Source organism: Scardinius erythrophthalmus (genome assembly GCF_964197995.2).
Source record: "Scardinius erythrophthalmus genome assembly, chromosome: 21".
In the NCBI taxonomy this organism is placed as follows: domain Eukaryota; kingdom Metazoa; phylum Chordata; class Actinopteri; order Cypriniformes; family Leuciscidae; genus Scardinius; species Scardinius erythrophthalmus.
The window spans coordinates 33,147,393-33,165,045 of record NC_138241.1 but is presented as its reverse complement, the minus strand read 5'-3'; the positions used below and the strand labels follow the sequence as shown (position 1 = coordinate 33,165,045).

Genomic DNA, 17,653 nt, shown 5'->3' with positions numbered 1-17,653 from the left:
GCATTTCAAATCCCTCAATTGAGTCTTCTTCAAAAAAGCCAAGCCAAGTTGATTCTGGTTTTATTACGAGCTGTGTTGTCTTTTTGTCAGCACTTTCTTCTGTTTGGACTCGTCAAAATAGCTGGAGAAATTGTTCTCTATTTTCGAATATGACCAAACATGCACGAGCAAGTGACGTATGTGCAACATTTCCCGCGAAAACCATCCCAGACAGGTCTAAAGTATAACAACTATGGCACACCATAATTAATCTGTTATAGGTTATCTTTAAACAAACATTTAGTCAAAAAAAGAAAGAAAATTCTGTCATTCGTCGTCATGACTTTCTTCCAGAGAACACTAAACGAGATTTTGACAAATGTACTGGTTGTTTTTTCCATGCAATTACAATTAATGGAGACTGGAGCTGTCAAGCTCCAAAACAGTATCCAAAAATCATAATATAAGTATTATAAAAGTAGTGCATATGAGTTGTGTGCTATATGCCAACTTGCCAAGTATTCTAAACTTATAGCATGTGCAATATATTTAAAAAAAAAAACAGCTATTAAAACAAATCACCAATTTGCATGATATTGCTTTTAATGGTGATGTTCATTGGAAAAATAGAGGACAATATAATTGTAAAAAGTATTGACAGTTTGAGACCCGTTTTCAAATAATGCCAGCAGATTATAATTGAAGTAAAGGTCTAGAGAAACACTGTAGATATGCAGCATGCAAGATATTCTAATGATAGTCAGTCTGGAGGTTGTATTCCCCTAAAGATGAGCCTCACCTTAAAACTTGATGCCTAAAATATTGGCCTGCAGTTTAAACCTATATTGACACAGTGTTTTTGAAGTGACAAATAAATGAGAACACAAATTATCCTTAAATTAGTAAACTATGTAACCCATGACCATCTGGATGAAATTCTGAGCAGAGATATCACATTTACTATTTCAGACTGTAATTACGAGAAGATGGAGACAAGGACAGGAAGATAAAGTGGACATCACAGGAAAACACAGGTGCATTTAGTGAAATAGCAACTTTTTTTTTTTGTAACTTTTGCATGACATTTTTTTCATTCAACACCAAACACTAAACAAGGCCATAGAACATCAGCAGAATGAATGAAGCATCTCTCCATTTCCATTCTCAATGCTAGAATAACTTGCATACGATTAAAGGTGTTAGTATTTCAAGAGAAGCTAACTTTAAAAAAAGAAGAAGCCAGAGACCTATGCCAGAGAAAAAAAAGAAACATAAATATATATTTTTTAATGTGAAAGATTATTTTCTAATCCTATAAGAATGATGAACAGCTTAATCGATTACAGCTAATCAGGAGCCCTGGCAATTAATTTGCATTCTCCCACTGAAATCTCCAAAGAAGAATAACATTAATGTACATATACGGCAGGTACAAATGGCAATGCGAGATGACCTCTCCTCATTAGCCGACACGTGCTTTCTCTGAACTGTCTTAGTGTTTCACCGCAGGTCATTTTTAGGAGAGCCAGAGCAAAAACAGATCACCCCTTCACCAGCTCTGATTAGAGAACACACTTCAGATGCTCGCTCGGTGGACGAGTGTATAGCTAGCATGTTAATTTCATTCGCAGGAGGAGACCCGCTCAATGGACTGGTGAAATGAGCAGGTGTGACTGTAGACTAGGAGTTAAATACATTAAGCATGGTTCACTTTGGGTACAGCAACGTCTCGTGTGTCGATTTTGGACCAGAATTCCCTCCACCACATTCTCACTCCCAGTTCTCCCAGTCTGCATCTTCCAACTGGTGAAGAGATTAAAATAATGAAAACCAAATTTATAACTGGTATTAACATTCATCTCAGTGAACATCACAAATGGATAGCGAAAACCATAAAAGTTTTGTTATCGGATCACTTAGAAAACATTCGGAGGTCAGATATACATATTGACCACACTGCACTGTGTACATGCTAATCTATCCTGATGTGTCACATGTCAATGACTTAAACGCTAAAGCAAGAACTTTGAACTGCCCATACATGCACAAGACACCTAGTATATGTGAAACAAATAATTTGCCTTGGGTAAAGGCATCTACCAAATCACACATCTGGAGTTCAGTTAACATGTACTACTCGGACTACAACATCACTCAGTGCTGTGTTTCTGATGAAGCTAATAAGTTAATTAGGAAGAAACAAGCTAGAAAAATCCTTGGATTTCTGATGCCTATTTGATGTTCAACAAATCAAAGAAGATAAAACCCCTGCGCTCAACTGTTTTTGGGTGTGTAAATCTGAAGAAATATCATTGCTTTCAAATGAAAAATTTGATGTTTATAAACTTGGGCCCGTCCAGTCACGGTCAGAAAATAAAATATCATTCCGTATTAGGAGTGGGCGATATGACCAAAATCTAATTTCACAATATGAGAAATTTTATTTCACAATATGAGAAATTTTATTTCACAATAACGATATATCACAATCTAGTTTTTTTGTTTTGTTATTAAAACAAAGCAAATTACAAACAACAAAAATATAAATTAAACAAAAGTAATAAAACAAAAGTGTCAATAGTGTTGTGCTATGCGCATATATATATATATATATATATATATATATATATATATATATATATATATATATATATATATATATATACCGCAATATACACGATATAGCAAAATATTTTATACCGTCGCCACGACATATACCGTCATATTACTACCCAGCCCTATTCTTTATTACTCTGTATCATTAGTCTGTATTGTTCCTAAACACGGTATAAGGGTCTTTGTCATTTCTAGTTTATCGTTAACCATCATAAAGAACAAACCTCTTCCGTTGCGTCTATTTTCGACAAAGCCATCTGAACCTCCTCCTCTGTCATATCCAGATCAAAATCCTTCTCCCAATCTTCACTCACATCTGTACTCGAACCTACATGTGTAAATACACACAGTGCAAACATTACATCAGCAATCAAGAAGACAAGATTTCAAGATATCTTATGTTGCATTTACTTGATCAAAAATACAATAAAAACTTAATAATATTTCAGAATATTAATAATTTAACATAACTGTTTTCTATGTGAATATATTATAAAATCTAATTTATTCCTGTGTTCAAAGCTGAATTTTCAGCATCATTACTCCAGTCTTCAGTGTCACATGATCCTTCAGAAATCATTCTAATATGATGATTTGCTGCTCAAGAAACATTTCTGATTATTATCAATGTTGAAAACAGTTATTATTGTTATTGTGTATATTATAGTTATTATAATATTATTGTGGAAATGGTGATCCATTTTTTTCATGATTCTTTGTCAATTAAAACAGTGTTTGTTTGAAATAGAAATCTTTTGTAACATTATAAATGTCTTTACGGTCATTTTATCTGATGCATCCTTGCTGAATACAAGTATGAAAATCTTTTTTTTTCTTTTTTTGACAAAAATGTGTAATGGTAGTGTATGTTAAAACGTTGCTATGCTGGTTGTTTTAATGTTAAACAATAAGTTAAAAAACATTTTGCACAAATTACCATTTTTGAGTGAGCTATTACTTGTCAATATAAGATCATGACCAAAAATGTATGAAAATAACATCACAACATTATTTCTACCAAGAGGTGCATAATTTTTTGTTAAGATCTTGTGTTGTCAATGCAAGAGTCCATCACTCTGTAAAGTCTCCTCCAGCACATCCCAAAGACTTTCAATGAATTTAAGATCTGGACTCAGAGGAGCATCAGTTCATGTGTGGAAATGATTCTTCATGCTCCTCACAACCATTCTTTCACAATCTGAGCCTGATGAATCTTGGCATTGTCATCCTGGAATATGACCATGATGTGTCTTGTGTGTGTATAGATGGTATATAGCAAACAACATATAGTATGTTTTTAATTTATTGATCTATTTAGTTAGTACAAATTGTTATGGGGGCTTCCTTACCTTTTTTGCCATTATTGGAGGGTGTGGATTTGCCGCTGTCCGAGTTGAGCTCAAACACTCGGAGGTCTTGAGCCATGTCCTCTCTGGCGGGCTCTTCACGCTGCGCGGGTCGCTCCTCCGGGACTGTCTCCTGTAGACTGGCCTCTGAGAGTTTCTGAGAGACCTCATCATCAGCGGGCGACAGCTGCGTGACTCTGATGGTGACAGAGTCCGCTTGATTCTCGATCTGGGTGGGGAAACTGACGCTGTCACTGCTTACGGAGGGGGTGACGTCAGATGCTACGTTGCTGGAGGAAACCACCACTTGAGGAGGTGAGGAGCTTTCAGGGGTCTCTATCGTCACAGCAGGGACACGTGCCTCTTCCACCGGGGGGGTGAAATCTAAGCGAGATGAAGACGCGGCCCCAAGAAACTCACCTGCGGACAGAGAGAGAAAAGATGCTGATAAAGGAACACAAAAGCTCTGTTCCAAAACCTAGTGAGCTTCCTACATCACAAAGTTTTGGAACGGACACTAAGGTTTAGCTAGTTGATATGTTTGACACTTTCCCATAAAAATTCAGTCAAACCTTCTTCGTCCTCTTCCTCCCAACCAAGACTCTCAGAAGTCTTGCGGTCTGCTCTCTGCTTCAACGCTACCCTCCTAGCCTCATCCTACAAACACACACACACACACACACACACACACACACACATTTTATGATATATAAAATGTTTTTGTGCAATTATTGTGCCATTATAAGAGTATATTAATTTTAAAGGGAGCTGTGCAAACCCTAAAGCAGCAATTATATACAATGAATAACATTGTTTTTAAAAAATGGTCATAACAGAGAAAATAATGACACATTAATGAACATTTTAATGCTAGAAGATATAGACCCTGGAATGTTTTATTGACCAATTAGTTTTTTTCATAATAGTGAGTAAATTATGACAGATTTTCATTTATATGTGAACTGTCCCTTTAAATAAAACAACCACTTAATGTACACAATATCACTGAAAAGTAACAAACAGAAAATGTTTATCCATTTGATTTGATTATTAGGTTTGATTCATAATTATTTTCATAAAATATGTTGTACTATTCTGGAATTCGATTGGGGATCTAGATTTGGTGGACTTTTACACCTGAAAATATGTGATTTGTATTTTGTTGTATTTGTAATGTTGAGCTGTATTTTGGCAAATAAATAAATGTTTAACAGACTAGGTAGTTTTAAATTCTAAAATTAACGCATTGCGATGCATAGATGCATTTTTAGACCAATCAGAAGGCCTTAGCAAACTTTTTAGAGGCCAAATGATGACTTAAAATTATTGTAATGAATTAAGTTTGTTTGCTTTTGTATTTATGATTGATTAAATTGTGTATTAAAATAATCTAACTACAAAGCAAATTAATCAAATTTTAAACTGCAATCCTATATTACTTTTTAAAACAATCCCCACTATTGTTTTTATACAGTTCTTGAAACTTCTGTAATCACACAATTAATTGCAGTTGCTTAATTTATCTCCCAGTTTGTGTTGATTAAAAAGGCACATTTTTGCCATAATACGGGGGGCTTATTGTGTTGGCTTTTGAGTTAAACAGGTTGAGAACCACTTCTCTACACACAGACTGCTAACCTATTGTAGATACACACTCTGATCAGCAGATGGCGCTACCATGTTAATCTTTAACTGACTGGCTGTGTCTTTGATAGCACACCTAAAACAAAAACGAAACCTCAGCAAAGAAAGTGTTGTGCTGGTAAGTATCATGTGACTCATACTGATGTCATCATGTTGTTTGAGTGTCTGGGCTGTGTGTGTGTTCAGATAAGCACATAATCCTGAATTCTCATCAAGACACAGATCTGCTGTACCTGCTCCAATTGGAACACTTTATAGAAGTACCGCTGCCAGAACTCTGAATGAGCCACTGCTGCCGGCACCTGACATCAAAAGATTAAAGTAACAAAAAAATTACATCTTGAATAATGTGCCCAGACAAAAATCAGATGGTCAATAAGAATGTAAATTAAAGGAGGATGAAGCATGATCATACCATTTTAGTATAGAGAGCTCTTATGGCAGGACTGTTGACCAGCAGTTCAGAGATCTCTGCCTTCCTCTCTTCTAAAATGAAACTGGAGAGCCAGGAATCAAACTGTTGTGGAGGGCCTGGAAAGACAAAAATACATGGAATTAGGGCAAAGACACAAATTTCACAATTCCATTAGATTTGTTTCACAAGCTTGCAATATGATTCGATTCAATGTTGATTAATTGGGGCCTATCAGAAACATCACTGTAATGTTAAAGGATAATTCCGGTATTTAGCACTTTGAGTCTCTTTTCTGGTTTGTTTTGGATGAACTAGAGTGGTGGACACAGAAGTTTTGACGATGGGTCCTGTCTTGACTTTTTGACTCTTTTGACTTTAGAATCGCCTTTGACCGCTTCAGAGTGGCTGGCTACGGGCACGCACGAACATGTTGATAATTGTTCGTTGATGATCCAAAACAAGTAGCGTAGCGAAATACAGTTTCTGTCGTGTTTTATTTGCCATTTTGTAAAATCCCATTGATTTCTGTTGGAGGACTCATTGCTCGCTGATATTACTGCGCTACCGGAAATGGAAAAGGGGGCTGTTTACATCAAGTGGTCAGGAGCGTTATCATACATTGCGCCGATATATTTGTTTTTAATCATCAACGAACACCACTAACCACTCGGTGAGTTGCACAGTTTTGAAAACGAACGTTAAGGGTTGTTTTAAGGTCATGTTCGTGCGTGCCCATAGACAGCCACTCTGAAGCGGTCAAAGTCGAGACAGGACCCATCGTCAACATTTCTGTGTCCACCACTCTAGTTCATCCAAAACAAACCAGAAAAGAGACTCAAAGGGCTAAATACCGGAAATATCCTTTAACAGAATTTGAAAGCTGAGACTTGTTTCATATCAAAAGTAACAAAGCTCATTGTGATTTATTGGATGGGAGGTCCTACAAAGTTTTGTTCATTGATCAACTGAAAACAGCATAGAAAGATTGATCCTCTGCATTTAAGAATCATAATCGGTTCTTCAAAATGAGAATCGATTAAAATTGAGAAATCGATATTTTTAACCAAGCCCTACATGCAATACACATCAAACACTTGAACTTGAACAACACACATCCCTGCTTGAGAAAGAGACATACCGTCTGGCTCATTGCAGTATGTAGCAGGGTCTGCTTGAAGACTGTAGAGTCGAGCCTGAGAGGAAAACCAGAACATGTCAATCAAAATGATGGAATACTGACACTCTACTGTCCTCTATCAACAAGTTCATGAAAACAAGATTCAATTTAGCAAGTGATTCAACAAATGATATGCATATATTTGTCATGGCTATGACTGAACAATAAACCCCATCATGTGTCCCTCACACATACATAGTATATATATTTCTAAAGAGTGAATGTGGCTGACCTTGCCGCTGTCATACACCTCTGTTGTGCCTGAAGGAGTGGCCACCAGCGTGATGACATCACAGTCGATGGTCATGTCTTGGGGAGGGGCCAAAGTGTCTGTGATCACACCCAGGATATTTGAAAGGCCCTTCTTCACCTTTTCCGTGGCCTCTGATGAACCTTCAACCTAAAAAGCAGCAGCTTAAACCCTATAATCTGTGGCTAGGGTTTACATCTACATAAACTAACCTAAAGAGATGTCTACTCTTAGCACTGAAGACCAAACACTATACAATTAACATTGTTTTGGTGTGATGTAAAGTAAAATTGTTTCCTTACGGCCAGTTTGCTCTTAACAGCATTCGCTGTCGCAACAATGGAGCATGTTGTGTCATGTTGGACCACGCTGGAGAATTCTGTCAGGTCTCGTTTGATAAACTCGTACGCCTCGGCTGACTGTTGAGAAAACAGAATATATGTATGAAATATTGAACAAGAAAACAAATGTAATATTTATGTAAGATTTAAAACTAATTTAATCTACAACGGGGTCCAGAAATCTGGCTCCATATTAAATATCTGGGATTTATTTTAATAAATTAAACCGTTTTAGATTTAAAACGAAGTAAGGTTGTTAAGACAGAAATATAAATGAGAAATAATTTTTCTACACTAATAAAGCAAGAGGGGAGCGAATATAAAAAATACATGCTGATTTTCAATAACTTCACTTAAATTGTTCTTCTGATAAAATAAACATTTTATCAAATTAGAAAATAATGCAAAATAGAAGCATTCTCACTAGTGATTCAAAACGTTCAACACCGTTTGTAGCCATTGCTTTTCCAAAACACATCATTGAGAGATTCCTCAAATATTATCCATATCATAAAGTCACACTGGAACTGATCTGGATTACTGGTCTGGATTTCTCTCACCTTGTCTTTGACGGTCTGGAAGCTCTGTGTCAGCCAGCCTCCCCACCATCCTCCTTCCCTGAAATCAGCAGACATGACTCAAATGATAAATAATCATCAGACGTGTTACATTTGGGTCCATCCTGGCATACAGTGCCATTAGAACTCTGTAACCTTAAAAATGGATATGCATGTGTTGTAATTTAAGGAAGTATTTATGTTTCACCATTATATGAGGACTGAACTGAACTGCACAATAACATCACTGTTTTCTCAAGAGCAGCTGTATATAATTTATGAACTAAATTAATAACTTTTTACAACAAAAAGTGAACCATTACTGAACTTAAGCTGGAATATGACACTATTTTCTGCTGTACAGCATTATTTTCCTATTATCACTGTAAAGCTGCTTGTATTGTACCATCTGTATTGTAAAGTGCTATATAAATAAAGGTGATTTGACTTGTTTCTGTATAGAAATATGCTCTAGTCAAGCTTAGGCACTTAAACTTCACTAATTAAACCTGATTATTTACACAATGGCAAGAAAATGAACAGGATGTGAGTGACTGGCGACCAAAGAATTTACAATTCTCCAGTATGTTAATAGTAAAACTGATATAAAATCAAACTAACCTATGTAATTATAATTCTTTAAAACAAAAATATTTAACCTTCGACATATTTGAGGTACAGTAAGTCCTACATAGGATAGGAATGACTCATAATCGATAAATCATGTGTGCAAATAGTCTGACTTAATCATTCTGGAACAATCTGCGACATGCGTTCATTTCAATGACTCTGACCATTCAGTTTCATCATTTTACTGTGATATACATGATCTATGTTTTTTTAAATGTTTATATGGGATGGATTTATAGGAATATTACAATAATAACGATGACTGTAACATGTATTTGTCTTTCATGACTTCGTGATATTTTTGTAAACAAACACGTCCGACTTCCTATTTCACATCCGTCAATAAAACTCAACATTTACAAAGGACACAGACATCTCTTTAACGCGGATATACACTCTTCAGAGTGGAATTACTGTTGCAAAACGCTAATATATTAATTATATCGTGCATTAAAATAAAAAAGTGAACATTTGTCTGCAGTAAACTCACCCGTCAGCCATCTTCATCGCATGACGACATCCGTGTGAACTGAACTCTGACCTCACCAAAGCGTCAAAATAATATTAATAAACACCACACTAAACATAGTGAAGATTATTTACTAATGATTTTAAGAGTGATATAAACCAGTAAATTGCGTTAAAAAAGTGAACGTGTGTTTGAATTAGTATGTAAAAATATTTTTTAGTAAGACTGCGGCGTAAGGCAACCGCAAAGGATCAAGATTTGTGATGAAACGCGAAAACACCTGTCATTACACTGAAGGCCTCTAGGGGCCGTCAAGAGCAACAATCACACATTACAAGAGACTAATTTTGAATAAATAAATAACGCTTAATATATTTCTTATATATCTCTCTATATATATTTAAAGGTTATATAGCACTATTTTAAAAATGTAAAAAAAATGTGGGATCTGACTTTGTAGTGAATACAGCTACATATAACTGTCTTCACTATAGTCATATACAATATTTTATACATTTTTTAAATAGTGCTATATAGTGCTAGTGTTAATATATATATATATATATATATATATATATATATATATATATATATATACACACACACACATGTAAATATAACAGGGAAATGTGGCCCTGGTTGAACGTCCAGTGATAAAAATAAATTTAAGGGTGATTTTATTTATATTTTACATATGGGTAATTTTTTTTTTATATATTTTATCATTTTATATATTTCATTTATATATATATATATATATATATATATATATATATATATATATATATATATATATCTGTCCTCTAGGATAATGAAAAAATCTTTAGTTTTAAAATGAAATACAGATTTAAAAAAAATAAAAAAAACTTCCTTTGTCTCTGTTTTTCAAAGTATGTTTCAAAATGTTAAGCTTTTCCCCCGCCCTGTTCATTTGGTAGTCAAAATCAGGATCTTAGTGAGGTGCCTCATATTTCAGAGGACTGAAAACAATCATAAGTGGTGTGAGGTCTCAGGGGAGAGAGTTTGTCTCGTCACTCTGTTACACATAATCAAGAAATGAATTTGCTCATAATGGAATTGACACGAGGAGTTTATCACCTCATTAGAATTCAGAACAGCCCATATGGATTGAGCCCTAATGGGAGTGTTTAACTACACACCTGAGGCCCCGGACCCCTCACACACATTATAAGCACCCCAGCTGTGTTTGGCTTGTCAGCGAGCTCTGAGCGAGTGACAGGAAGTGAGGTTTAACAGAATGTCACCGGGTCAGCCTTGCCGTCTCGTGTGCCTCTCTCTTAATTGAAGCCTCCCGGAGCAATATGTGCGTGTGTTCCACAATATGTCCCCCAAATGCTCCCCAATCCCACTAATTGGGACCTTTGGTTCCCTGATTAACTCTGTCAGTCTAAATCTGGGGCCACAGAAGGTGTATTCATGTATTGATTAGATGCTCCCGCTATGTCACAATCAGAACAGATTGCAGAAGGATCATTGGGCAGCAGAAACACAAGGAGAGAGAGAGAGAGAGAGAGAGAGAGAGAGAGAGAGAGAGAGAGAGAGAGAGAGAGAGAGAGAGAGAGAGAGAGAGAGAGAGAGAGAGAGAGAGAGAGAGAGAGAGAGAGAGAGAGAGAGAGAGAGAGGGTCAGGTTTGATGTTAAGTTTTATAAGGAAAAAGTGTGCGCGTGTGTGTGTGTGTGTGTGTGTGTGTGTGTGTGTGTGTGTGTGTGTGTGTGTGTGTGTGTGTGTGTGTGTATACTATATATGACCAAAAGTTGCCCAAAAGTTTGGGGTCAGTAAGATGTTTTTATGGGGAAAAAATAATACTTTTAAACAGAAAAGACACATTAAACCAATCAAAAGTGACAGTAGAATCATACATTTTACTTATTTATACAGTAGATAGATAGATAGATAGATAGATAGATAGATAGATAGATAGATAGATAGATAGATAGATAGATAGATAGATAGATAGATAGATAGATAGATAGATAGATAGATAGATAGATAGATAGATAGATAGATAGATAGATAGATAGATAGATAGATAGATAGATAGATAGATAGATCTGTTCATATGTTACATATATCTCTACCTTTCCCTAACAAGCTTTCACATACAGATACATCCCCTGCTGTTCTCTCTCTCTGGACCGTCACCATCTGCCCCCAATCAGGAAACACCAGCTTTGCACAAGTCAATGTGTCTAATTATCCCTGTGCAGCAGGCCGGGCCACAGCTCCCAATAATCCCCACAATGTGTTCAGCTTCCCATACCCACCTGTGCCTGGGACCCCGACTCAGGGGGGCCGCAGGGACACGGGACCCGCTGAGGGAGCTTCTTCTCTGGGCAGGACGGCAGCTGCCTCCCCCCGCTGGGACGTTCACCAGCTGACTGTGAGCAGGGCCCTGACAGGAGCTCTTTAGCGCTGTCAATGGGCCCATAAATAAGGAGCTAAGCGCCTTTGTGTTGCCGTTGGAGTGTCAGGGCCCTCTGCAGGCCGACCGGGACGCTTACCGCATCCAGAAAATAACACAAAAGGAGGGGGCTGTGTTACGGGCTGCCCCCTGCGCCCTCTCTTTGTGCTCGGAGCGAGTGCTATTGTCTTCCTCTATTTAGGGTGAGAGAGAGAGGGAGGAGAGCAGAGGAGGAGAGGAGACACATCTCTTCATCTCTCCTCTGATCTTTCAGTTGTCGGCCCGGGATTCCTGTGAGGAGAAATGTGTATTTTTCACGCCTGATTTAGCTCTTGAGAAATACAGTCTCAAACTGTGTGCATGTGCGTATAAAAGGATTTTGCACAAATTAAGATTTCAAGGTCAAAAACACATTGGATTGCAACATTTTGCATGCTGGCACTATTCTGATGTATGCTTCAGTATTAGAGATAGCATTTCTGAAAACTGTTGTGCCATGGTGCGTTAAAGCAAACAAGCCATTCGAGGCTGTGGGATTTAACCATAGGTAGCAAAGAGCCTAAAATCAATAACTTCAGTGACGGAGTGAAAATAAAAAGCTAACATTTTATATAAATTGTATAACTGATATTCAAAGGAGATCTCTTTAAAGTAATATTCTGGGTTCAATCGGCACCATCTGCATTAAAAATTGAAGTTGCACAATAATAAACATAAAAATACACAGTTTCGAAAGTAATTTAAGACTTTATGTATTAAAATATTACTGTATACTCGTATGTTAATGAAATATCTTAGCTTTAAACCTCTCAGGAATGCCTTGCACCTTAGACTTCTCATGTAAGTGCATTAGGATTAACTTGATTTTAGAGTAAACTTGAACTGCAAGAACAAAAATATGTTTGTTGGTGGTTGACAGCATGCCACAGATGCTGTTCATTAGACTTTCACTTGTTTTGATATTTTAGTATATAATGAGGCCTTATGCATTCACATTACATGAGGAAATTAAATACTTAGTATTTTTATCCTAATTAGGGCATAAACCCCCCCTAAAAATTGGGGTCTGTAACGTTTTTAAATGTTTAATATATATGCTCACCAAAAACATTAAAAGTAAAAGTATAATTAAAAGTACAGTAACAGTAACATTGTGAAATATTATTACAATTTTAAATTTATACACATAATATATATATATATATATATATATATATATATATATATATATATATATATATATATATATATATATATATATATATATATATATTCAAATATAATTTATTCCTGTGATGTAAAACTGAATTGACTCCAGTCTTCAGTGTCACACGCTCCTTCAGATATCATCTGGATATGGTGATTTGCTGCTCAAGAAACATTTCTGATTATTACTGTTGGAAACATTAATGATTAATATTTTTGTGACCCCAAACTTTTGAATGGAAGATCTTTAACCATATAAAAAGCAAGTCATTATGTTAACTACTTCAATTGGATCAATTGTAAATAAACAGTGGATTTTTATTACCTACATTACAAATATCAAAGGGGTTTTGTGGCATTTGTACCCTGAGCCCTGATTCATTTCTGATGCCGTTGTGCTTATTATTTCACACCTTCATCTCCAACTATTGGTCATATCAGAAAGTCTGAAGAGTCAAATGTCTTCCCTGATCTTTCCAGCTAACAAATGATGGTGTGCACAGCTGTCAGAGCCTCTCATAAAAACGACTCCCAGTGAGGACGGGCTGAATATGATCACAGCTTTATTGGACAGTGACAAATCTTCCTGCACTAACATGAAAAGGAGCGCTGGCCGTCCCCTGCGTGTGCAGCACAATGCTGACGCGCCAACCTGGCGACAGCTTGCGTCTCTCTCTGTCTGATTGATGGGTGAGAGTAGGCCCCGGGCTCCGAGCGGTCTGGACGCCTTTCTTATTCATACATTAACTAGTCTCAGTACAGATGGTTCAGTCCAATGGCAGCATTTTTTGTAGCGCTCTGAAATGATGCCCATGTTTGTTAGCATATGCTAAAAACATAACATGGTGTGGGCAATATTGCGGTAATGGTGCTGGATGAAAACATATGGACTCATTTTATATTCATATATATCACAAAACACATAGACACACATAAAGACTGACACATTATCTCAGGACAGATGAGCAGCTGCTATTTTTTTTATTTTTTTTTAGTACCTCATTATTTCAATCACTCTAGTCTGTTTATATTAGCTTGGTTTACATCACTATGGGTGGAAGGATATTTTTCATTGATGTTTAGTATCGGTTCTTGAATTATTTAATAATTTCCAACAATTTATTCAACCAAAAATGTTGTTACATTTTATTTGGTCAGGCAAGTCAATTATTTTAGTTATTTAATAGTTTAAGTCAATTTATTATAATTTGCAATGGTAGCCTGGCATTATTAGCACATTCCAAAAATAAATAAATTTGATCTATTTATTTGAAATTGTGCATTGTTAGTCAAAGCATATTACAGTACAATACATATATATATATATATATATATATATATATATATATATATATATATATAATTTTTGTACTGTAATATACTTTATATATATACTCATATATATATGAGAAGTTGGGAGATGCTAAATCATCTTGTAATCTTTAATTATTACCTATAGAAATCAATATTTTATAATCTTCTATTTTTTAAGAAAACAATTTGCTTTGATTGTGTTGATCTTCAGTCAATAAGATCTGAAAATGTTGCTGAATCTAATCTGGTTTGAGCTTGAAAAAAAACATCTCTCTTATAGATAAGTGTACTTTTCTTAAAAAAAAACATTATAATAATACTTTGTTTGATTGACCAAAATAAGACGAGAAATCAAGAGACGGATTTTTCATTATAATAATAGAAGTTTAATTTAAGAAACAAAACTATACGTTTTCAATCTCCATTTTGCTACAAAGAACAAACAAGTATAGTGACTATAAAAAAAAAACGCTTTCAGACAGCTATAACATTACAAAACATTCTTCAGTACAAAAATAGCAGCAGCTTGTTAGAAAAAACAAATTCTGTACAGGACATTTACAATGTATACAACACAACTAGAAACACATCCAGAAGTTTTCAGTTCTTTTTGAGTCTGTGATTCAACTTCGGCCTACTCCAGCCTGAAGCCTGGGCCTCGCCTGGATCACTTCCCCATGGAGAGGCTGTGCAGGCTGGCTGTGGAGGCAGGGAGAGGCTGGCAGAGGGAGCAGGGGCACGGCATGCCGGGGAAATGCCTGTAGCCGCTGGAGAGATGCAGAGGGTCTTTCATCAGGGTGGAAAGAGGTGGAGCGTGGAAACCCAGATACCCAGCCGAGGGTGGAGAGTGAGGGGCATGGGCTACACCCGGGGTGGTGGTCGAGGTGCCGCCCACCAGAGAGTGCAGGGATGGGGCAAGCGAGAGCAGTTGCAACTGGGGGGCCGGAGCAGCCGGAGTTGGCGGTAATACCCGTCTAGCCGAGTGACTCTGAGCGCTGGCTCCATACACATCACCAATCAGCTTCTTCATCTCATCCAGAGAGCTGGACAGCATGAGGATGTAGTTTCTGGCGAGGAGCAGGGTGGAGATTTTGGATAGCTTGCGTACAGATGGGCCCTGAGCGTAGGGCATGACCTCTCGGAGCCCGTCCATCGCCTGGTTGAGGTCGTGCATGCGTTTGCGCTCACGGCTGTTCACTTTAAGTCGTAAATCTTGCTGGTCGTCTTTGGAGTGATCTCTCTTTGCGCTGGAGTCAGAGCTCTGTGAGCGTCCGGAAACTTTCTCGGACCTGGGCTGCCCCGTTTCTCCGTAAGCTTGGAACATCTTGTTGGAGAAAAAGCTTGAGTCCACGGCCAGGTCCGGGGAAGAAGACCGACTGCACGTGGAGCTTGCATCAGAATCCATCTTGAAATTGGTTCCTTTCAAAGTCTTGGTTGAGAACAATCCACTTGATAAACGTCAACCTAATAAAATGCAGCGTGTCCCGTGCTGTTGTTCTCTGAGGATTCAGTGCGTAGGTCTGCAGCAGGAGTGAGTGTGTGTGTGTGTGTGTGAACGCTGAGAGGGCTGGATTTATACTCCTCAGCCTCACAAAGACACAATGAGACGCATAATGTGACATTAGGCCCAGAGCCAATGACAGAGGGGGCACACTTTCACCCCCACATCCCTTCCCTTCCACAATAGTATTGTATAAACCCCGCCTCCACAAAACACACACATGCACACAGACACACAAAACCGCAACAGCTAGCATGCACACATATCTGCAAAAACACTTAGTTGCTGAGTTGATTAAGTAAAAAAGCATAAATGTGAGCTGTTGCTGTGATTACAGGTCAAATATTCTTTCTCAAGTATGTGATTAACTCTTAACTCTCAAAACAAGACCAGGTCAAATTTTCTCCAAAAGATGGGAGAACAGAAAAAACAATACTATATTAATACTACTACTACTACTAATAATAATATATTGCATGAAGAAAATTAAATCTCATTTTTGGTGCATGACAAATCTACATAAAATATCTCATATATTACTGTTATCTGGAAAACGTTTTATTATTATTTCTGCAAAGCATATATTCATCATGATAATATTTGTTATATTGCCTTTAACTCTTTCCCCGCCATTGACGGAATTTTCCGGAAATCCATGTTTTCACTGTTATATGGTAGGGGGCGCTATTACGCGTCTTCTGAAAGAGTACTGAATCTCCAGATCAAAAGAAGCAGAAACAAGTGTAGAAGCATTGCTTACGCACATGTAAAATAACGTGTTCACCAAACGTTAAACGGCATATAAATCAAAACTGCCTAATGTTACTGAATGAAATGTCGCCCAGGACGAGCTTTAGGACTGTGGTGCTTTAGGGGTGTTGATGGACTCGATCTACTTCATCTGTGTTTTGATCATCGTTCTGAATCCGATCCGGACAGTTTTTGACAAAAACACATTTTCTCAGTTTTCCTTTTCTTCAGAATGTATATATATTTTTTAGGAATCTTACCCACATTCAAGTGTCTTTTGGTATATTGTATATTCAGATAAATTACAATAAAATATTCTTGGGGCCATGAAAGTTTTGTGAAAATGATGAAAAATGCTGGTGCTGGCTCTTAAAATGCGGGCGGGAAAAGAGTTTAATTGTGAATGTTTTTATTTTTCTTTAAATAAAAATGTAAATAATTATTTTTTAGATTTACAATATAATGTAAGATGAAATGCTTGTTGTATTTCTCATTTGTAAATCGCTTTGGATGAACATGTCTGCTAAATTAATAAATGTAATATAATATTGTAATTTTGATAATTAATGAGGATCAGTGAGAATAATGGGGATTACCAAAAAAAAAAGTAAAATGTCCTAACACATTACAATAATGACATAATACCAAAAAAAAATCAAAAATAAAGGTTGTATAATGTCTTAAATAAAATGTGAAGATCTGAATCTTCATGATCTTTATGCAAGTTGTTGATATTGGGGGTGACCGGTTCAGATTTTATGAGATTCACTTGAAAATATCCCTTTCTCCCTCTCTTTCTCGGTGAGGTGTGTAAACTTGAACAGGGCGTTTTAAAGGCAGTCGAGGCACTAAAGACACCGGCAGGCTGAATTCCATTAGACACTATAGAGTGTGAAGAGCCAGAGAAAAGCCCCTGTGGAGGGCCAGTCGAGAGCGGGTAAAGAAAGAGAGAGTTATTACCAGCTCTGCTTTTAGAGGAGTCATTACACACGGTCTCTGCACTAAATTGATCACTCAGGAGCTGCCGCCATCTATT

At 36.8% G+C, this 17,653-nt stretch overlaps 2 protein-coding genes across 2 annotated transcripts; both read right to left on the bottom strand.

Annotated features, from left to right (window-relative positions):
• Positions 1-1,231: 1,231 nt before the first annotated feature.
• Positions 1,232-9,694, bottom strand: bsdc1 (BSD domain containing 1). Its single transcript, XM_081351046.1, has 11 exons — positions 9,446-9,694; positions 8,329-8,386; positions 7,730-7,846; positions 7,410-7,577; positions 7,139-7,193; positions 6,001-6,116; positions 5,819-5,887; positions 4,514-4,598; positions 3,945-4,361; positions 2,820-2,923; positions 1,232-1,782 (listed from the first exon to the last, which is right to left on the bottom strand). Exons 1-11 carry the CDS (start codon positions 9,460-9,462, stop codon positions 1,750-1,752), a joined length of 1,239 nt encoding a protein of 412 aa, XP_081207172.1. The 5' UTR covers positions 9,463-9,694; the 3' UTR covers positions 1,232-1,749.
• Positions 9,695-15,033: 5,339 nt separating this feature from the next.
• Positions 15,034-15,771, bottom strand: olig4 (oligodendrocyte transcription factor 4; the record flags this gene model as incomplete). Its single annotated transcript, XM_081350421.1, has 1 exon — positions 15,034-15,771. The coding sequence occupies one exon, from the start codon at positions 15,769-15,771 to the stop codon at positions 15,034-15,036; it is 738 nt and encodes a 245-aa protein (XP_081206547.1).
• Positions 15,772-17,653: the final 1,882 nt, after the last annotated feature.

Coding starts and splice junctions, on each gene's coding strand:
- bsdc1 (XM_081351046.1), bottom strand. Junction 7,578..7,729: donor CTGTTAAGAGCAAACTGGCC/GTAAGGAAACAA, acceptor GCTGCTTTTTAG/GTTGAAGGTTCATCAGAGGC. Junction 2,924..3,944: donor CTCCAATAATGGCAAAAAAG/GTAAGGAAGCCC, acceptor TTACACATGTAG/GTTCGAGTACAGATGTGAGT.